Genomic DNA, 23,157 nt, shown 5'->3' on the forward strand with positions numbered 1-23,157 from the left:
TGTGGCAACTAGGGGAATTTCATAGTAACTTCATTGTAGTGTTAATGTAAGCCTTACTTGCAACTACTAAATAAACTTTTTATAAAAATGCAATCAGTTCTTGGAAGAACATGTTTATGAGAAATAAATGGAAAGCTAAACGTGGCTTGCACAATTTCATTTGAAATATATTGGTTCATATTCTATGCACCGCAGCAGACCTGGAATTAAAAGACAACTCAAGGCAGCTCTCTTCGCAGTTTTCCTCTATCTTATTCAAGGGTGACTGCAGTTCAATGAGAAAGTCTATTAAAAAGCATATTCAGACTTGTGCCTCTGGGAAAAAGAAACGCAATCTATTGAAATAGTCTTTATTTGTGTTGCTGCATTGTTCACAGTATTCCTCGCTCAGCCCTTGTCACAGGACTGGGGATCCAGAGAAGAAAACTACATTTCCTGTTACTGTTGTGAATTGACTGCAGTGTTCCAGTTCCCAGCATGAGAAGGGAAAGCTAAAAGTGGTACACACACTCACTCATACACACAGTCCTCCTCCCCACACACACACACGTGCATACACAAACACACATATGCAAGTACACACAGCCCCCACACACAGATACACACACACAGTCCCCCCCACAAACACACGCATACACAAACACACACGCACGTACAGCCCCCACACAGATACACATACACGCACATACACACAGCCCTCCCACAGATACATACACACACACGTACACACAGCCCCACACATGTACACCACACACAGAAACACACACACAACCCCCACACAGTCACACAGATACACACATACTCAGCCCCCACATACACACACACACACACAGCCACCCCTCCTCACCGCCCCCCCACATACATAGACAAACTGTTGTCATCAGATACAATTAAATTTTCTTCCTCCTTAGGTTCTCACATGGTACAGTAAAAAATGTCGCCCAATGCCTCAAGTTGAGACTTTCATCACTGAGCTGTCTATGAGTTCTTCAATCATGTGCATTTGTAGTAAGGTGGGACGGCAAAATCTGCTTTTCTATTGAAAATTGTAATCTGTACATCATTTCCTTTGAGAAATGGACTTCTAGACAAGAAGATACATGGTATCCAGATATGTGGCACCATATTCATCCCTTTATTTCCGCTCCACTTCTCTCAGCATAAACCAGTAAAGCTTCTCCAAGTGCTCCAAACATGAGGCTGGAAAGAGCGAGAAAATTACATTATTAGTTCAAAATCAACCACTGAGAGGTAATAAACTGAGGTCAAGATACATTGATACTACTGTGGGTAAAGAAAAGTAAACTAAAATTAAAGTAATTTAACTCTTTAGTGTCAGGTTAGCACATTGTTAGAGCATTGGCTTCTGAATTAGAAGTTGGTGTTCTCATAGAAATCATAGAAACCCTACAGTGCAGAAGGAGGCCATTCGGCCCATCGAGTCTGCACCGACCACAATCCCACCCAGGCCCTACCCCCACATATTTACCCGCTAATCCCTCTAACCTACACATCCCAGGACTCTAAGGGACAATTTTTAAACTGGCCAATCAACCTAACCCGCACATCTTTGGACTGTGGGAGGAAACCGGAGCACCCGGAGGAAACCCACGCAGACACAAGGAGAATGTGCAAACTCCACACAGACAGTGACCCGAGCCGGGAATCGAACCCGGGACCCTGGAGCTGTGAAGCAACAGTGCTAACCACTGTGCTACCGTGCCGCCTATATCTATATCGGCTAACACTTCAGTACAGGGTTCAGTGAGTGCTTCCTTAACTCAGATACTGGGTGAAAATGTGTCAGAGTGTCAGGCTCTGACTGAAAACCGGCGTGTATCTCTCCAGAAACACAGCCAGGTTTTCAGACCAGATATTCTGTGCACTTCAGAAAATCTGGGGCATGGTTTGCGCCATCACTCTGGTGGGGAGGGGCCTGATAGAGTTGGCAAAGCGGGTTGCACAGAGATTGGGGTGCCACCTTTAAAGGACAGCCCAATCTGCATTTAAAATATACTTCCCCGCATCTTAGTGACGGACACATATAACTTCCCCCACAAGCACTGGGGGTGACAACCCCTACACCACGAATATCAGGGACACTCTCCCTCCTCATTACTACACAAGTATCAGCGACACTCTGCCCCCTCGCTCCCCACCCTGCCTCGGCAGTATCGCGGTCACCCTTCCCCCCCCCCCCCTCACAGCCATCGCTCCCGTCCTCACAGGCCCTGTCCCACCAACACACATAAGTGGAACCCCCTCCAAATGGGGGTCGCAGAGGGCCCACCCCGTCAATGCCTACCTGGCATTGCTAGGTTGGTACGGTCAGGAGGCTGGCCATGTTTTCTCACCCAGTTGGCATGGTCATTGTGAATGGTTTTCATTGCTGAAACTAGAAGTGATTCTCACTGGCACAATGTCACACCGGCCGGGTGGGAAGACATGGTGTGGGCGGAAGTAGCAGAAATGGGCCCTATAATTATATGTAAATGAGTATAAAAATATGCAAATCAGGCTTGCCATCCTTTCTGGGGGTGAGCCTGATCACGTCATTGGAGGGGGGGCAGGGAAGATCCCAAACTGAAATCTCGCTGGCGCAAATCCCGTCTTTGGCCTTTTGGGGGATTTAGTGGCCATTATGACATAGCGTCCATGGTCAATGGGGCCACTGTCTTTCACAGATGCCAAACAAAGACCATTTTGGTGGATATAAAATATGCTAATTGCATTGTTCAAAGAAGAGCAAGGGAGGTGGCCCTGGCTCAATGCCCAGCACCAAAAAGCACAAAGATTAACTGGTCATTTAGCTTATTCGTTGTTTGCGAGATCTGGTGAGAAAACTGACAACTTGAAAGGATTGTAACAAGATACCGGAGCTACATTTCACACAAGCTGGAGATCACTGTCCGTATCAGGATAACAGCTTCTAGAATCTTACAGCACAGCAGGAGGCCATTCAGCCCATCGTGCCTGTGCGGCTCTTTGATTCAACTATCCCATTTGTCGCATCCATCCTTTTCCATAGTCACACAAATTTTTTTTTCAAGTAGTAGATTTTCATTCAGAATTAACAAAACAATGACTGAGCAGCACAGTATTAATAATTATCGAGATAATCTGTTCTAAATAGTTTAAATAAACTTCCTTTTTTGTTGGTTCAACACCATCTGTCAGGAATATTCAATAGCTGCTAAATCAGATAAATTATTTGACTAGAATATTCACAATATAACAAGGCGATACAGTGTAGCATGAGATTAGAAAATATATCTTCAACCTATCTGAATAGCACTTTGCTTGTGAACCAAAAGCTGATTATTCCAAATCTTCTTATTCTAAGATGCTAACGCAGCAACCTCACATACCAATACTGGATTTTCATTGAATCCCTACAGTGCAGAAGGAGGCCATTTGAGCCTGCACTGACAACAATCCCACCCAGGCCCTATTTCCGTAACCCCATGTATTTACCCCACCAATCCCCCGACACTAAGAGGCAGTTTAGCATGGCCAATCCACCTAACCTGCACATCTTTGGACTGTGGGAGGAAATCGGAGCACCCGGAGGAAACCCATGCAGACACGGGGAGAACGTGCAAACCCACAGTCACCCGAGGCTGGAATCGAACCCGGATCCCTAGCACTGTGAGGCAGCAGTGATAACCACTGTGCCATCGTACCGCCCTTATGACTTAGGATAGCTAACACATAATCATTCAACTGCTTTAGTTTAGATTTTCTTACATTCTTTCATCCAATTAATTGCTCCCTTCTTCCAATTGTTAAATGTAGATTATATACATGATGGGGGCCTCATTTCTGGATGAAAAGTTTTGCAGCATTTTGCAAGTACTGTTCTGATCAAAGGCTACTACTTCTTTTTGAGTTCTCTGCCTGAGGGAGGTCTAACCCACAGTGCCGCAACTGCCACCACAGACAGGGCAAGAAGGCAGGTCTGGAATCCCCCTCAGGGATAGAACCCTGATCCCCACTGGAAGTCCAGCCAACCGAGTCAACCAGTTCCCGACTGCCCGCAAGGGGTTCAAAGTGCCGTGGCAACACACACTCTTTCATGTATGTCGTAGTCAGGTGCTGTACACAGTGATGGTTGAGGCTCTAATTTCTTTCCATCAAACGGATGTGTATCCATGCGGTCATCACATGGCTAACCAGGAACTCTCCTGCTCTTACTGCCTGCCATTTTGGAAGGGTTTATAGGTTGATACTCAGCCTGCTTGGCCATGGTATGAACACATCTTCCTTGGCCGTCAGGAACTGGAGTGGGACTTGAACCCAGTGGATAGTGTCCCTGCCTTTGACTTGAACCCAGAGCTTCTGGCTCAGAGATAGGGACACTAACCATTGCACCACACTCCTAAAGGCTACTGATCATTGTAATAACTTCAACTCACCAACAGGTAACGAAACAACTAATGTTTATTTATAACACACTATCTTACAGAGTCTTGCAGCTTAGCAGCTGCCATTCAGCATGCAGGATTGATCTGAGGCAAAAGCTCCTGCTTGCTTGGATGACCCCCCCCACCCTGGCCCCTTGATTGGGTTTCCCAAGTCATGTGATCTTATTGGCTAATCGCCCCCTTAAAGGGGCCAGACACCACAATCATATTCTATTCAAAGGATTAAAGGTCAACAATCCACACTGTCCCTCTTTCCACATTTTCCACCACACCAACTTCCGCATTTGACTAAACATCCTTCTCCATCTCCAGCACATTCCAACCACACGTTTCAGCGTTCTTAACTCTTTAGATCCAGTTGTTTATTGACCCCAATTCCTGCTCCCCTTCCACCTGCACCTTGCCAAGCCAGTGCAGATAAAGCAACAGCTGCACTTCCACCTCATCCAGTGACCCATACACTCCTTCCAGGTGAGACAATGGTCAACTTGTACTTCTTCCAACCTAATACACTGTATTCACTGCTCACCATTCACTCCTTTACACAGGGGAGACCAAATGCAGATTGGCTATCACTCTACTGAACATCCCCGTTCAGTCTGCAAGTGTGAGTGATCCTGAACATGGCTTGTTCGGAGACTTACGGCTCCATCCCAGTTTTAGCCTGACCTCGGCTTCCCACATGGTTCCTGATCAGTTCAACGTAAGTTTGAGGAACAGTATCTCATCTTTCTATTAGGCACTTTACAGCCTTCTTTATCCTTAACAATGTTTTTGATAACTTCATGCCTTAATGACCATTGCATGGTAGCATAGTGGTTAGCATTACTGCTTCCCAGCATGAGGGTCCTGGGTTCAATTCCCGGCTTGGGTCACTGTCTGTGTAGAGTTTGCGCATTCTCCCCACGTCTGTGTGGGTTCCTGCTGGGTGCTCTGGTTTCCTCCCAGGAAAGTCTGAAAGTCGTGCTGGTTAGGTGCATTGACCCAAACAGGTGCTGGACTGTGGTGACTAGAAGAATTTCACAGTAACTTCATTGCAGTGTTAATGTAAGCCCTACATGTGACTAATAAATAAAACTTTAACTTTATTTTCTCTCTGACAGTGGGCTATGCTTATTCAGCAGGGGGTGCACCAGAGCTACTGGAAATGAGGGTGGAGTGAGCTGGTGCTCAGATGCTAGCTAAGGTTTTGCTGGGCCAATGGGAGAACCGCTGGGGGACCCCCATTAGGTCTGTGAGGGAGGCCCTGCAGAATCAGCTGGCTTCGTGGAAGACCCCTTATCAAGGAAAGACTGAATGTGAGTTCTGCACTGATTTAATATGAAATGAACAGTGGTGTTGGAGCACGATTGTTTGCAGACACCTAGAAATTAGTGCAAAACCCCAACTCGCTCCAACATGTGATATTATTCAGCCAAGTAATCAAGCTGACTCAACGACTCAGGGAGTTAGGAAGCAGTTCTTCACGCAAAGTGTGGTAGAATAGCAGAATCCTCTCCCACAAAAAACAGTCGCAGAGAGAGCAATTAATAATTCTAAATCCAAGACTGATATTTCTTTGCTAGTCAATATTATTATGTAATACAGAGCCAAGCTGGATGAAAGGATTCAGGATAGAGATCAGCCGGAAACTCAGTGGATGAAGGAAAAAGCACGAGAGGCTGAACGCCTACTCCTGTTCATACACTTGTCAGCTCTGCAGGAGAGTACAGCTGTTGCTTTCAGTTCACTGATTTGCTTCTCCCCCTCTTGCTCCACATAATCCGTCTGGAGCAGTCAGCTCTTTGAACTCTTTGTCTTCTTCAAAGTTATGATTCTTATATTTAACTAGAATGGAAGGTAGATGACATAACGCATGCAAGTAGATAGCAATCTCTGCAAATATATCTCAAATGTCACTCTGTTATAATCTGCTTGGGCATAGTGACATTTGGGCAAATTTAACCATCATGGCATCAAGTCAGATGCTTTAACTCCATAAGTCATCATGATGATTCCTCTATTGTACATAAAGTTTAAAGTTCATTTATTAGTGTCACCAGTAGGCTTACATTCACATTGCAATGAAGCTACTGTCCAAAAAATGTGCGGGTTAGGTTGATTGGCCAGGTTAAAAAAATTACCCCTTAGAGTCCTGGGATGCGTAGGTTAAAGGGATTAGCGGGTAAAATATGTGGGGGTAGGGCCTGGGTGGGATTGTGGTCGGTGCAGACTCGATGGGCCGAATGGCCTCCTTCTGCACTGTAGGGTTTCTATGATTTCTACTGTGAAAATCCCCTGATCACCACACTCCGGTTCATGTACACTGAGGGAGAATTTAGCATGGCCAATGCACCTAACCAGCACATCTTTCGGGCTGTGGGAGGAAACCCACGCAGACAGGGAGACTCTGCGTACACAGTGACCCAGGCCGGGAATCGAACCCAGGTCTCTGACGCTGTGAGGCAGCAGTGCTAACTACTGTGCACTGTGCCGCCCCCACATGTGCAGTTGATTTTTTTTAAATTTAAGAACATTTTGTGGATGGCTACATTTATAAGGTTGGGTTAATGGCAATCTACTTTTAATAGGAGCTCCTGTCAATTTGGAGGGCCTGGTGTAATGATAATATCGTCGTGGAGAGTTCATAGGCAGTGGTATTAAACAGCTTGCATTGCATTTATTTTAGTGTTTAAAAGCAGTACATAATGCCGACAATCCACTCCACCCTCATTTGACAGCAAGAGCAAACTGATTGATCCGACCACTAAATGTTGTGTAACTGCAACCTAAGCTTGCATTTAATAAACACCAATTATGCCTGGGCTGCTTTTGCTTCAAAGATATTTCTGTTTGTTGTGTTAGCCCCCTTTTATAATCCACTCGAGCAGTATAAGGAATACATGAAATCATTATAATATTATTTGTCACCCTTGTCTGCTGCTTAGTCATTTTTGTTTTATTTCAAGTTTAGTTTGGCCAAAGTAAATGATCTCTTGTTCTCTCTTCCTCCTAGCATTTGCAGATAATTCATGTTTCTGTCTGGGAATCAGTCATTCTCAAATTGTTAGTATCTAAATAGAATGGATAAGTTGCGCGACTCCCCATTGGGAACCAGCATATATTCCCCTTATGATTTGAACCTTTCCAATGTTAGACTTCAGCAACCTCTTCACTGGAGGGAATTTGTCACATGAAGATAAATGATCTTTGGATTGCATTTCTGTTACGTGAACAGATTTCCTGGTTTCCCTCCCCTGCTCTTTTGTTTTGAAGGTAAATGGGTTAGTCATAACAAAAAATTGAACAACAAGCTTGGTTCGAAAAAGTTTTGGGTCCATAGCCCAAACATAATGGAAGCTAAAACAAAATGAAAAATGTTGGTATGGCATGTGTACAAGATTCATTGGCCTGAACATTCCTCCTCCCACTCTTCCATTGGGGGATATGCCAATGGATGGTACCACCAACCAGCAATGGGAAACGCCCATGAACTCACCATAATTTCCTCATATACCCTCATTAACTATGCCAGATGCAGAAAATCATCTTTCAAGGTGTTTGACAAGGTCCCACATGGCAAACTGGTCCAAAAACTAAAATCACATGGGATTCGCGGTGGACTGGCTAGATGGATACAGAACTGGCTTGGTTATAGAAGGCAGAGAATAGCGGTGGAAGGGTGTATTTCAGAACGGAGATCTGTAGCTAGCAGTGTTCCGCAGGGATCAGTACTGGGACCTCTGTTTTTTGTGGTATATATAAATGATCTGGAGGAAAATGTGGGTGTCTGATTAGTAAGTTTGTGGATGACATGAAGATTGGTAGGTGGAGTTGCTGATAGTGCCGGGGATTGTCAGAGGATACAACAGGATATAGATAGATTGGAGACTTGGGCACAGAAATGGCAGATGGAGTCTAATCCGGACAAATGTGAGGTGATGCATTTTGGAGGATCAAATTTAGGTGTGAATTATACTGTAAATGGCAGAACCCTTAGGAACATTAACATAGAGGGATCTGGGCGTGCAGGTCCACAGTTCCCTAAAAGTGGCAACACAGGTGGCCAAGATGATTAAGAAGGCATATGGCATGTTTGCCTTTATCAGCCGGGACATTGAGTACAAGAGTTGGGAAGTCACCTTGGTTAGGCTGCATTTGGAGTATTGCATGCAGTTCTGGTCACCACGTTACCAGAAGGACATGGCTCCTTGGAGAGAGTGCAAAGAAGGTTCACCAGGATGTTGCCTGGTCTTGAGAGCACTGACTATGAAGGGAGCTTGAATAAACTAGGATTGTTTTCACTGGAAAGACGGAGGCTGAGGGGAGACCTGATAGAGGTCAACAAAATTATGAGAGGCATAGACAGGGTGAATAGTCAGAGGCTTTTTCCCAGGGGTGGAAGTGTCAATTACAAGGGGGCACAGGTTCAAGGTAAGAGAGGGAAAGTTTAAGGGAGATGTGTGGGGGTCATTTTTCACGCAGATAGTGCTGGAATGCATTGCCAGAAGAGGTGGTGGAAGCAGGCACATACGCAGCATTTAAGAGGCATCTAGATGGGCACATGAATAGAGAGGGAATAGACGGATTCGGACCAAGTAAGGGCAGAAGGTTTTTTTTCAAGTTTAGTTAGGGCATCATGATGGACAGAGGCTTGGAGGGCCAAAGGACCTGTTCCTGTGCTGTATTTTCCTTTGTTCATTGGTTTACTGTCACAGGGAGGGAAAATAATATATTTCTGTAAGGCCACACCTATTTAGAAGACATCAATGGATTTCTATGAAATGGTGAAAGGAGCAAGTGTGTTAGAAGCTGAAAGCCACACAGATTACACAGTCACCAGGGCACTGCTGTGTGTTGGCTGATGCCACTCCTTTCAATTGTAACTGCTCTTTTGAACTGGTGTCAAAGGCATTGGCCTTTTTAAGATGTACAGTTTGCGGCAATTTTAGTTTTGACTTGAGCAAAGAAGCAGTTATGGCTCCGCTGTCAAGTGAACCGTACAGGAAAAGGAACTAGAAGCAAAAGTGTTGTGTGTGTTCTAATGATGTAAAGGCACCAATCATTCATAAGAAGATTGTGAAAACATGTTCTGGGCTCATTTATTAATTGTAAGCATGTGTGAACATGATACACATTGCCAGAAAGCTTCAGAACATCAGTGCTGCAGAGCTGTGTATTGCTCCAGGCCGATGTGAGACTTCCTCTGAGTGCTCTGGTTTCTTCTCACAGTCCAAGGATGTGCAGGTAGGTGGACTGACCATACTAAATTGCCCCTCAGTGTACAAAAATGTGCAGGTTAGATGGATTAGCCATGGTAAATGTATGGGGTTATGGGGTTAGAGTAAGGGGGTGGGCCAGGGTACAATGCTCTCTCAATGGGCTGACTGGCCTCCTTCTGCACTGTAGGGATCTTATGACAAAATACACTTACTGCCCATCCCTAATTGACCTTGAAAAGGCAATAGTGTGCTGCCTTCTTGAACCACTTTCCATCACCGGCCAGGGCATTGTGTTTAAAAATTGGCAAGTCATGTTGCAGCTTTATAGAACCTTAGTTCGGCCACACTTGGAATATCGTGTTCAATTCTGGTCGCCACACTACTAGAAGGACGTGGAGGCTTTGGAGAGGGTACAGAAAGGATTTACCAGGATGTTTCCTAGTTACTCTCTCTAAAGATATGAGGACAGGTTTGTTCTCACTGGAACGATGGAGGTTGAGGGGGCGACCTGATAGAAGCCTACAAGATTATGGGGGGCATGGACAGAGTGGATAATCAGAAGCTTTTTCCCAGGGTGGAAGAGTCAATTACTAGGGGGCATAGGTTTAAAGTGCGAGGGATAAGGTTTAAAGGAGATATACGAGGCAAGTTTTTTTACACAGAGGGTGGTGGGTGCCTGGAACTTGCTGCTGGGGGAGGTAGTGGAAGCGGATACAACAGTGACCTTTAAGGAGCGTTTTGACAAATACATGAACAGGATAGGAATGGAGAGATATGGACCCCGGAAGGGTAGGGGGTTTTAGTTCAGACGGGCAGCATGGTCGGTGTAGGCTTAGAGGGCCGAAGGGACTTTTCCTGTGCTGTAATTTTCTTTGTTCTTTGATCACATGACACAATTCACTTCAAGTGAAGATTCAAAACTAAAAGTAAGTCCGTCGCAAGACCCTGATGATATCACCATCAAATCATGTTCAAATCATGATCATTGGCATAGTGGTTAGCACTGCTGCCTCACACCGCCAGGGACCCAGCTTCAATTCCAGCCTAGGGTGATTGTGTGGAATTTGCATGTTCTCCCCACGTCAGCGTAGGTTTCGTCCGGATGCTCCGGTTTCCTCCCACAGTCCCAAGGTGTGCAGGTTAGGTGGATTGGCCAGAGTAAACTGCCCCTTAGCATCCCAAGATGTGTAGGTTAGGGGGATTAGTGGGGTAAATATGTGGTGTTCCAGGAATAAGGCCTGGGTAAGATGCTCTGTTGGAAATATGGTGCAGACTCGATAGGCCGCATGGCCTCCTTCTGCACTGTAGGGATTCTACTCCATGTGATCAACTCTTTAAGTAACCTGCAACACTTTTAAATATATAACAAAACTCTGTGTGACTGAGGCTGATATGGGGTGTGTTTGCCAATACACTTGACAGGTGCCCTGTCAGTGCCATTCTGTGCACCAGAATTGATCGAAAGTGTAAATAGCTGCAAACGTTGGGGAACAAGTAATTGCTACTCGCTTTATAGAGGATAGAAAGAATGTCCTGGATGAAATACAGCTTGTGATAGTGGAGCAGAGGGGGTTTCGTGGCTGTTAGAATAAAGGAGGGTTTAGCATTTTTGTGGTCCTCCTCATGTTTCACAATTGCAGCATGCTCCCAGTATCCAGTAAGCCTCAGACAGGGCCGGTAACATCAGCTACTGTCACCAATTTAAACAACCTGAGATTATATTTATCTCTTGTGTTCTTCAGGTTTTAGTTTTGCCATAAAAGAAATGAGAAAAATCAAGTGGGAAAAAAGCTTAAAAACCCAAAGAAAGATTATACTTGAAGAATAGAATCCTACAGTGCAGAAAGAGGCCATTTGGCCCATCGAGTCTGCACCAACCACAATCCCACCCAGGCCCTATCCCCCTATCCCTACATATTTACCCACTAATCCCTCTAACCTATGCATCCCGGGACACTAAGGGGCAATTCAGAATGGCCAATCAACCTAACCCGCACATCTTTGGACTGTGGGAGGAAACCGGAGCACCCGGAGGAAACCCACGCAGACACAGGGAGAATGTGCAAACTCCACACAGACAGTGACCCGAGCTAGGATTTGAACCCAGGTCCCTGGAACTGTGAAGCAGCAGTGCTAACCACTGTGCTACCGTGCCGCCCTGATTAACCGAAAATCAGTTAATGTTTTGGACATCACTAAACCTTACAGTCCTCTGATATTGCTTGTTTTGTGAGGGGGCTTTAACTGCAATCCCATGGGTTCTGGTAAGTGTATGCCCTCAAGGGTTGTGTCGAATTATACAGGAAGGAATGAAAAGCTAAAGTTGAGTGATTGATTTTGTCCCACTTTACTATCGACTTTTGGAATGTGAATAGTAGCATTCTTGAAGTCAATATTCCAGTTCAATGCTACCATTCTGTGAGACCCTCTAGGATTCTAATGAATAGAGATGCATCTTAGTGATAGCAGTAAGGCTAAATAATGTACACTGATCTACATCCAGCTGGGATTAAACTCTGTATCCCTGGTGCAATCTGCTAGTAACATCAAGAGGGAAATTGACTAAATGCTCTGGAAGAAATTCCATGATTGATGTCCCATCGCTAATAAGTTGCAAAAACATCTTGTACATTTTGAAACGTTTCCAAGAAATATCATTGATGTGGTCCCAATCGGAGAAGTGGCATCAGCAGTATTTTGGTTATATTCCCACAGTAATGGTAAAATTAATCCAAATCAGCCACACTGAGCAACAATTGAGTGTTCAAAAAAAAATCAAGCTGGATTGGCTGAATCGAATTCATTCCTTGGGTTAAGAACTAAGATTTCCTAGTTATGCCCTGGTATTAGCGAACTATTTTTTTTCATTGGTGGGACATGGGTGTTGCTGGCCTACCAGCATTTATTGCCCATCCCTAATTGCCCTTGAACAGACTGGCTTGCTAGGCCATTTCAGAAGGGAGTTGAGAGTCAACCACATTGCTGTGGGTCTGGAGTCACATGTAGGCCAGACCAGGTAAGGACTGCAGATTTCCTTCCCTAAAGGACATTAGTGAACCAGACGGGTTTTTCCGACAATCGACAATGGTTTCATGGTCATCAGTAGATTCTTAGCTCCAGATTTTTTTAATGAATTCAAATTCCACCATCTGCCGTGGTGGGATTCGAACTCGGGTCCACAGAACATTAGCTGAATTTCTGGATTAATAGTCGAGCGATAATACCACTAGGCCATCGCTTTTTTTTGTCCAGGATCAGGTATGGAAAGACAAGTCCTGAAATGTTCACACTTCGGGTATCATCAAATAATTCACATGATCACCTTGCTAAATCTCACAGGTTTGTACACTTCATGTTATATATGCCTCTCATATCCCCCCTTCATAGCAATGACAATTCATTACTTTGCAGGCCAGAACTGGAGTGAAGTTTGGGATCCTTCTACCACCTCGGAAATATCTTGGAATTTATCTGGAAAATTGGGCAAAAACCGATTTTAAAGATTTGGGAGGGTCCCTTCCACTGGAGGTTCACCGCTTGTGGTGTGAGATACATGGCACTGTTGCAGGGTTTTGAGCCTGTCAAAGCACCTCAAAGGGGAGCTGCAGTCATTTATTTAAATTTAGAAACATATCCAGGTAATTTTGCGCCGATGAAAATAAAGATGGTGAAACACCACACCTCCCAAAGTTTTCAGATATTTCCATGATGAACGTTTTGGAGCAGATTTGGTGCCCTATGTTCAAATGTTGCAGCAAAGAATGCTTTGTGCTAACACACAGCCAGAGCAGCTGCCCATCAGTCAGTTAGGAGCACAGGACTCAGGGGCAGGAGTAATCCATTTGGCCCTTCGAGCCTTTTCTGCCATTCAATAAGATCATGGCTGATAGGTTATGGTCTCAATTCCACTTACCTGTCTGTCCCCTATAATCCTCAACTCCCTTCTCTATCAAAAATCTGTCTCAACCTCCACTGCTCTCTGGGGAAGAAAGTCCCAAAAACTAATGACCCTCAGAGAAAAAAAAAATCCTCATCTCATTTTAAAATGGGGAACAAACTCAATCAGCTGAGCGTCCTGTTCCTATGAATCGTCACCAAGGATGGCCAAGAGGGCTGACAATTAAGCAGAATATTACACCAAGTAGTGCCCAAATCCACAAGGAGATTCTTCCCACAACACCATCATACATTCCAGTGAACATTTACTTTGTAGCCATTCTACAGCACAGCACAGTTTATCACTCACATCACTGAAATATTTAAGAAAAATATCATGTTCATATAGCTGAGATGCATATAGATGTGATTACACATATAGCTCCATAGTTTCCATGACTTGAGTGGGCCACCTTCCAGATTAGTAGCTAAAGGGAATAGGGGATGATGAAATCAGTGACTTATTCCTCACTCAGTATTAACACCATCCTTTTCTCTCTCATTCTCCCCACCGACTCTCAGTCACCAGTGCGTACACTGAACATAACACAGTGCGACTGATTCTGCTGTAAGCCCTGTTTGAAATAGGTCCCCATGCTGCAATTGTGCGTCACTTCTCTATCTTCACAGGAACTGTTGCCGAAGTGGAGTGACTTGATCGGTATCTCACAGAATCCACTGTCACTCATTCTGACCTACAAAAGAAACTCAGGTACATCCACACTGGGGGATTTGAAATGAGAGCAGGTTGCAATGAGAATGCACAAAGCACAGCTTATGCTGGTGTGAGAAAGGGAGCAGGAACCAGCTGATTAAAGGTTCAGCTCACGCTAATTCTCTGCTATCAAACCCCAGGATTGCAGCTTTAAAAGGACTGCTGTCCTTAATAGACATGATGTGGAGATGCCGGCGTTGGACTGGGGTAAACACAGTAAGAAGTTTAACAACACCAGGTTAAAGTCCAACAGGTTTATTTGGTAGCAAAAGCCACACAAGCTTTCGAGGCTCTGAGCCCCTTCTTCAGGTGAGTGGGAATTCTGTTCACAAACAGAACTTATAAGACACAGACTCAATTTACATGAATAATGGTTGGAATGCGAATACTTACAACTAATCCAGTCTTTAAGAAACAAAACAATGGGAGTGGAGAGAGCATCAAGACAGGCTAAAAAGATGTGTATTGTCTCCAGACAAGACAGCCAGTGAAACTCTGCAGGTCCACGCAACTGTGGGAGTTACAAATAGTGTGACATAAATTCTGATTCTAGGATCGCATGATAAAGACTCAGGAGGAAAAAAGCAGAAATATTTATGTGAAATAGTGTGACATAAACCCAATATCCCGGTTGAGGCCGTCCTTGTGTGTGCGGAACCTGGCTATCAGTTTCTGCTCCGCGACTCTGCGCTGTCGTGGAAACTGCGCTGTTGGGGAAACTATGCAGACGCTGCGACAACGGATGAATGAACACCGCTCGACAATCACCAGGCAAGACTGTTCTCTTCCTGTTGGGGAGCACTTCAGCGGTCACGGGCATTCGGCCTCTGATATTCGGGTAAGCGTTCTCCAAGGCGGCCTTCGCGACACACGACAGCGCAGAGTCGCGGAGCAGAAACTGATAGCCAGGTTCCGCACACACAAGGACGGCCTCAACCGGGATATTGGGTTTATGTCACACTATTTCACATAAATATTTCTGCTTTTTTCCTCCTGAGTCTTTATCATGCGATCCTAGAATCAGAATTTATGTCACACTATTTGTAACTCCCACAGTTGCGTGGACCTGCAGAGTTTCACTGGCTGTCTTGTCTGGAGACAATACACATCTTTTTAGCCTGTCTTGATGCTCTCTCCACTCCCATTGTTTTGTTTCTTAAAGACTGGATTAGTTGTAAGTATTCGCATTCCAACCATTATTCATGTAAATTGAGTCTGTGTCTTATAAGTTCTGTTTGTGAACAGAATTCCCACTCACCTGAAGAAGGGGCTCAGAGCCTCGAAAGCTTGTGTGGCTTTTGCTACCAAATAAACCTGTTGGACTTTAACCTGGTGTTGTTAAACTTCTTACTGTCCTTAATAGAGCCATTGGAAGCTATGCTGAAAAAATTCCAATAGGGAAGGTTAGTCTGGTGAGGATGACTACCTGTGTGCTGTGGTGATGGCTGGATTCCCTGCACTGCAGGACAATATGAAGTGTATGCCAAATTCTGGAGCATCCATAACGACATTGCTATTGGCAGAGGCCTTGAGGCCTCAATTATTAACCTTCATGCACAGTCTGCTATATAAGAACATAAGCAATAGGAGCAGGGGTAAGCGATTCAGCCCTTTGAGCCCACTCTGCCGTTCACTGAGATCATGGTTGATCTTCTACTTCAACAAGATTTCCCTGCATTCTCCCCATATCCTGTGAGGTTTAGAATATGTAGAAATCTATCAATCTCAGTCTTGAATTTACTCAACAACTAAGGGCGGGATTTTACAGCCTCGCTCTACCCGAGACCAGAAAATCCCACCCAAGGTCAACGGACCTTCCCACTGTCTGCTCCTTGCCCGCTCCAATTCCCGTGGCAGGCGGGGAGGTAGAATTCCAACTTAAGTCTCCACTGCCTCTGGGGCAGAGAGTTCCAAAAATTCACCATCTACTGGGTGAAGAAATTCTTCCTCATCTCAGTCCTAAATGGCCTGCCCCTTATACTGAGATTGTGTCCCCTGGTTTTAGCTGTTCTGTCTGGAGACAAAACACATCTCTTTAACCTGTGTTTAATGCTCCCTCCACCCACATTGTCTGTACCTTTAAGACCTGGCTGGCTGTAGGGATTCGCATTCTAATCAGTATTCTGCAACTTGATTTTGTGTCTGTTTGCACTGTTTGAGAGCACATTTCCACTCCATCTGACGAAGGAGCAGCGCTCTGAAAGCTTATGGTATTTGCTACCAAATAAACCTGTTGGACTTTAACCTGGTGTTGTGAGACTTCTTACTGTTTAGAACACCATCCAGGGGAAAACATCTTTCCTTCATCTACTGTTGAGCTCTAAGAATGTTGTATGTTTGAATGAGATCACTTCTCATTCTTCTAAACTCCAGAGAATAAAGTCCTAGTCTATTTATTCTTAATTTATAGAACAATCCCTCCACCCCAAGAATTAGTCTGGTGAACCTTCATTGCACTCCCTCTATGGAAAGTGCATTATTCCAGGTACCTTCTCAATGTAGCTCAATATATTTGCATTCGGACATCTTTAATCCTAATCTCAGATCCTCTTGTAATCAAGGCCAACGTACTATTTACCTTTTTAATTGCTTTATGTAGGTTGTTAGGTGCAAGTGACTCATGAACAAGCTCGGCCACACCCAGGTCCCTTTGAAGTTCAACACTTCCCGGCCTCTCATGATTTAAGGAATACTCTACATTTCTGGCGTGGTCAGGTGTGCTTCTATTCAATCCTGCGAAACATACCTGCGAGTGAACCCCTATCAACCACCCCATTCAAAGATCAGTCACCCACCCTGGGATTGTGGATCAGACACACTCCCCACTAAACTCCCAACAGCAGCTGCAGCCCGCTGAATCTACCCTGTCTAATCCTGTTAGAATTTTATAGGTTTCGATGAGATTCCCCACTCACTCTTCATTGTCATGCAGAATCACCTAGACTTCAAGGTTTTCCAACTGAAACTCCACTCTCCCCGACCTCCCACCTCAGGTTATCCATCAATATGTGGCCAAGACTTCTGGCTATCCTGAGGTCATTGAAATGCTGGCTGCCACCTGGATGCTTGACCCTGTTTCCCTTATCCTCAGGTATATTAAAGGGGGGTTCTGCTGTTATTTCAATAAACGCTACCAATAGATCCTGAGCAGATTGCTCAACGTTATAGTTACAAAACGTTCAGCCTTGTTGGTAGTTATTTGCAATTTGAACAATAGTGCCCACTTCTCAAAGAAAGGAAATAGTCTCTCCTGGCAGTGAAATAGAAAGTTATACATGAAATAGGATCTTATGCTGTTTGAGGTTAGACACAAACAGCATTGTAAATCCAGTGTATTCTGGCACCTGAAGCACCCTTCATAATTCAACTTGATGTGAAGAATTTCCAATCAGCAGGGAGTTCTTTGTTCAAAAGATCAATCACTTCAGCTCATTCCTGCGCATCTCCTTGTTTATCACATCAGCCCTCGCTAAGGAGACTGCGACTAAATTCTCACTTCATAAATTACGAGTGAGTGGCCATTTCTCGGCACCGCAGTTTGGAAAGGATATTAGGACTTAGAGCGAGTGCAGAACGGGTTTATTGGAGTTTGAGGGACTTCAGTTATGTGAAGAAAGGTTAGGATTATTCTCCAGAGAGCAGAGGAGGGCTACAGAGAGATTTATTAGAGGCATTCAAAACAATGAGGGGTTTTGATAGAAATAAATCAAGAGAAACTGCTCCCACTGGCAGCAGGCTCGCTAACCAGAGATGGGGGCGGGGGTCTTCTTTTTATACAGTTAGTCATGATGATCTGGAATGAACTGCCTGAAAAGGCAGTGGAAGCAAATTTACTAGCAGTTTTCAAAAGAGAATTGAACACATTTAAAAAGCAAATCAGCGTTATTGGGAAAGAGCAAGGAGCGAGGCCAATTGGATAGTTCAAACTACACTCGTGGTTTTTATAGCATCGCCCCAGCCAATCCATATGGTGGAGTAGACACCTCCCAGTATGTGGGCGCAACATCTGTGGGGCACGCACGCCAGAGGTGGCAATGTAAGGGCTCTTGTTTTAAACCCGCGACACGACAGGCAGTCTGAAAAACATTGTTGGAATTCACATCCCCAAACATTCGTCAAGAAAATCAGAATGCAACCACAAACTAACCTCACCTCCATGCCCTGCAAATGATCATTTGTGAACATCGCAAGTCCCAATGCCATAGAGTCTCTCAGCACAGACAGAGGGCATTTGGTCCTTCGGCCCAGTGCCAGCTCTTTGAACAAACTATCCAATTTGTTCCACTCCCCTGCTCTTTCCACATGGACCTGGAAAATGTTCATTGTCCGGCATCCACCTAATTCCCCTTTGAAAGTTATGATTGAAAGTGCATTCATCGGCTTTTCAGACCGTGCCTTCCAGATCAGAAAGAGAGGTCGCCAAACCTTACAAACAAACGATCCTGCCGCCAAAACGTGCGGCTACGAGACAGTGCTCTGATCCATGTGACTGAACGCTACACTGACCTCATGCATCTACTTAATCAGAAAAACTGTTGTATGTGTTATGTACACAAACACGCAGACACACAGGTGCCTGCACTGCTGCCTCACAGCTCCAGGGACCCGGGTTCAATTCCCAGCTTGGGTCACTGTCTGTGTGGAGTTTGCACGTTCTCCCCGTGTCTGCATGGGTTTCCTCCGGTGCTTCGGTTTCCTCCCACAGTCCGAAAGACGTGCTGGTTAAGTGTATTCGCCGTATTAAATTCTCCCTGAGTGTACCTGAACAGGCACCGAAGTGTGGCGGCTAGGGGGTTTTCACAGTACTTCATTGCAGTGTTAATGTAAGCCTACTAATGTAAGTGTTAATGTAAGCCTACACTAATAAATAAACTTTAAAAAACTGAGGAAAATTAGATGAGCAAAGTAGGAAGCTAGAAGAGGTTTGTTCACACTGTCATCGAATGTGGAATTCCTTCGCACAAGTGGCCACGGCTACTTAATTTAAAATAATTTCAGATACATATTTGCCAAGGCAAACTTAAAAGGCAATGTAGAAACTGCAGATAAAGGGTGCATATCTCCAGTTTAAAACCTAATGCTGGTTAGGAATTAGTGGGCCAATCAACCTCCTTTGTTGGTAATCTTTAAACTTTTCATGAACATGTTATCAGATTCTAACAAAGGCGCGCCACCAGGAACATTAATCCGTCTTTTCTCTTTCAAAAGCTGACAGAAATGCAAGCATAGCCAACAATTCTGTGATTTGTAATCACCTTACACACTGTAAGGCAAAGGCAAATTCGAAATAGTCCCAGATGACCATAGGCTGTTCTCCCCTTTGAGGGAGAGAGCTGACTGGTGGTGAGTTAACCTGAGGGTCACCACACCTCAGGTGAGGGGCAAGGTTGAGAAGGCAGGGCCTTTGTCAATAACCTCAGCTGGTACGGGAATTGAACCCACGCCGTTGGCATTACTCTGCATCAGGAACCAGCTGTTCAGCCAACTGAGCTAAATCAACCCCTGTTATACACAGTAGGGTGGAGTGAGAGCAGTTACTGTAGAGTAATTCCAGCCTAATATTTTTGGGTGGGCTTCTGGAGCAGGGTGGAAGGAGTTACCACTTGGACACCTGGCAGCCAGGAGACCTTGGCTGGAGAGGAGGTGGGTCAGGGAGATTGGAGAGGATTCAACATTTTTTTAATTATTTATTAATGTCACAAGTAGGCTTACATTAACACTGCAGTGAAGTTACTGTGAAAATCCCCTAGTCGCCACGCACCGGCGCTTGTTCAGGTACACCGAGGGAGAATTTAGCACGGCCAATGTATCTCACCACCATGTCTTTCAGACTGTGGGAGGAAACCGAAGCACCTGGATAAAACCCACGCAGACACGGAGAGATCGTGCTGACTCCACACAGAGTGACCCAGGCCAGGAATCGAACCCGAGTCCCTGGTGCTGCGCCGCCATGCAGCAGAGAAATTGCAGAGATTCAGGAGAGATGAAGGAGAGCAGAGATTGGAAGGAGAGATGATGGAGTAGAAGCTCCTGCAGGAAATCAAGGTTTGGTGTAAGCTATGGGAAGAGAGAGGGTTATGGATGGAGGGGGGGGGATACAGGGGACGGCAGTGGGAGATGGCATGAGGGCAATGGGAGATGGCACAAGGGAAATGTGCGATGGTACAGGGCTCGGTAGGGGATGGTGTTGGGGGGGGAGGGGGGAGGGGTGGTGGTGATGAGAGATGGAGAATGCTCCATCCTTAAGCCAATGCTCAGAATGGACCGGGCAAACCCAAATCCATTCCTTGCTTGCTCCAAAAACAAAATTCAAAATCCAATTGAATCCAATTCATGGTACGCACAAGAGAGACAAACAGGAGCCGAAGGAAAAGAAAACATTGCTAGTCTAGTGGCTGATTTCTATTAATTCCATAGGGGAGGTGATGGCGTAGTGGTGTTATTGCTAGATTATTAATCCAGAAAGAAACTCCGCTAATGTTCTGGGGCCCGGGTTCGAATCTCACCATGGCAATCAATGAAAAAAAAATCTGGAATTAAGAATCTACTGATGACCACGAAACCATTATCGATTGTTGGAAAAACCCATCTGGTTCACTAATGTTTTTAGGGAAGGAAATCTGTCATCCTTACCATGTGACTCCAGACCCACAACAATGTGGTTGACTCTCAACTGTCCTCCTAGGGCAACCAGGGATGAGCAATAAATACTGGCCAGCCAGCAACGCCCATGTCCCATGAATAAAAAAAATAATCTCCACTGCCTGTGTTCTCCTCACCTGGTCTCCCTCAATGCCCCAGGAGTTTTCGCCTGTATTTTGCTCCATGATTATTATTACAGCAAACAAAATGGGGGCTGTTTCTCTTTAACTCCAAATACCACACCCTGCTGTTTCTCACTCTAATTTACCTTATTAATGGCACCTTGCACTGAGACATTTGAGCAACCTTTGTAAATGTTTAATGATCACTTATTTCATTCTGTGTAAACGTGTTTCAACATTGCAAGGCAGGGTTTTTTTGTAATAAAATGTTTGCCACCAAACAACATTGCTTTCAAGTAGCAGGCAATTAAATACACCCCCCAAGGTAACACAAAGTCAACTGAAATTGCAAAATGGATGTGGTTAACGCAAAAGGAGCAAGGGATTTCTATACTTAGGAGGTTGACAGTAACAATGTCTGCAGTCTCTTTGTTGTCCCAGGTCCAGGTTTTAATTGATCCACTTGGCACGAAAGGCTCAGGCGGGTTTTAAATGATGCACCAGGTTACTGACACATTCCCTCCCCATTTTACTGTCAGGATTCCAACAGCATGGAGGATTGAGCTCAATCAAGCAGGGGCCTAATTTAAACGTGGAAAGTCACAGCCTGAGGATGCCATCGGCAACCCCCTGCACGCACGCACACAATCCAGTGGAAAATAAACTCCTTAGCAGTGTGAACACTGGGGACACCCATATCAGACATGCTATGGTCAAGTCACAGTAAACCCTCTCTCCATAGGAGTCCCAGAAAAGGCTCCAAATCCCAACTCCAAATATCCTTATTGCATGACTGTAAAATAATCCCCTTGATTCCCATGTGGACTATTTTATTCTGGCAAAACCAGGATATTAGTCCACACCTATTTGACAGTGGCATTGGCTCAATCTGATTTTGTGTCAGTCTGGGTTACATTCACACTTGGGCCTCAGAGGTGATAAGGGAGCACACAGATTCATAACCATCCATTCCCTTTATTTTTCTCAAACAATCCTCTTTCTATACGCGAATCCTTCTCAAGATTAGACAGAGTTCTTACAAACCAAGCTCAAAACACCTGTCTTTTGTCCAGACACACTGACTTAAGGGACTCGGAGTAGAAACCGTTTGCGGGTTATCACAAAACAGTCGATAGGTATTACAGCAGCTCTGTCAGATGTTCCATTCCACTGACTCCAATGGAGCCAAACATTTGACAGAGTGTGTAGCAGGCTACCTGTTCAGCACAGCCAGCCAAGATACATTTCTATTCCTTTGCTTCAGGTGAGGAGCTTCCAGGACCCATTCTCCTAATTTGACACCCTGCATCAGGAACCAATCTTAAGGGATGCAGAGTTCCTCTGTATAACACGGAGATCCATAGAGGAAACTGGACAGAGAAAATTTCACATTTACCAGAACAGGCAGCCTTAAACTGATGGCAAATTTGTAGCCTGTTGCTTCCTGAGTGTTTGAGTATGGATTGCAGCCATAGTCCATTCTGTCACATCACCGAATGAATTGCTGCAAGATTGGTGTATGTGGTTACGATCAGGGAGACACGGAGACAGGAACTCACCATTGAGCCTCTCATGCCTGTTCTATCATTCAATGAGATCACAGCTGATCTGCTACCCTAACTCCATATACCTTCCTTTGCCCCTTGTCCCTTGGTATCTCTGGCTATCAATCAAGCAGACTTACTTTTAAAACCAACAATTAATCTAGCATAGATTGTCATTTACAGAAGAGAGTTCCAAACTCCAGCCACCATTTGTGTGGAGATGTGTTTTTCTAATTTCACTCCTGAAAAGTCCGGGACTTTAAATTCTTACTATGTCCCATAGTCTTGGATTCACCAACCAGCAGAAATAGGGTAGTCAGAGAGAAACTGTTTCGCGTTAATATCTTGGAAAGTTCAAACAAATCACTCCTTAACCGTTGAAATTCCACAGAATACAATCTTAGTTTGTGTTATCACCCCTCTCTTGGGGAACGGGAAGGGGGAGAGACGGGAAGGGGGAGAGACGGGAAGGGGGAGAGACGGGAAGGGGGAGAGACGGGAAGGGGGAGAGACGGGAAGGGGGAGAACGGAACATGAGAAAGAACGTGAGGGAGGAGAAAGTGAGGGGGGAAA

The 23,157-nt window shown here is 44.9% G+C and overlaps 1 protein-coding gene across 1 annotated transcript in view; it reads right to left on the bottom strand.

Moving 5' to 3' along the window:
- Window positions 1-338: 338 nt before the first annotated feature.
- Window positions 339-23,157, bottom strand: part of slc35d4 (solute carrier family 35 member D4) — a 151,831-nt gene continuing 129,012 nt past the window's right edge. The window contains exon 15 of the mRNA XM_078215930.1: window positions 339-1,200. Coding sequence (XP_078072056.1) covers window positions 1,128-1,200 — 73 coding nt within the window. The 3' untranslated portion in view covers window positions 339-1,127. The remainder of the gene's footprint in view (window positions 1,201-23,157) is intronic.

This window comes from Mustelus asterias, chromosome 7 (genome assembly GCF_964213995.1).
Source record: "Mustelus asterias chromosome 7, sMusAst1.hap1.1, whole genome shotgun sequence".
In the NCBI taxonomy this organism is placed as follows: domain Eukaryota; kingdom Metazoa; phylum Chordata; class Chondrichthyes; order Carcharhiniformes; family Triakidae; genus Mustelus; species Mustelus asterias.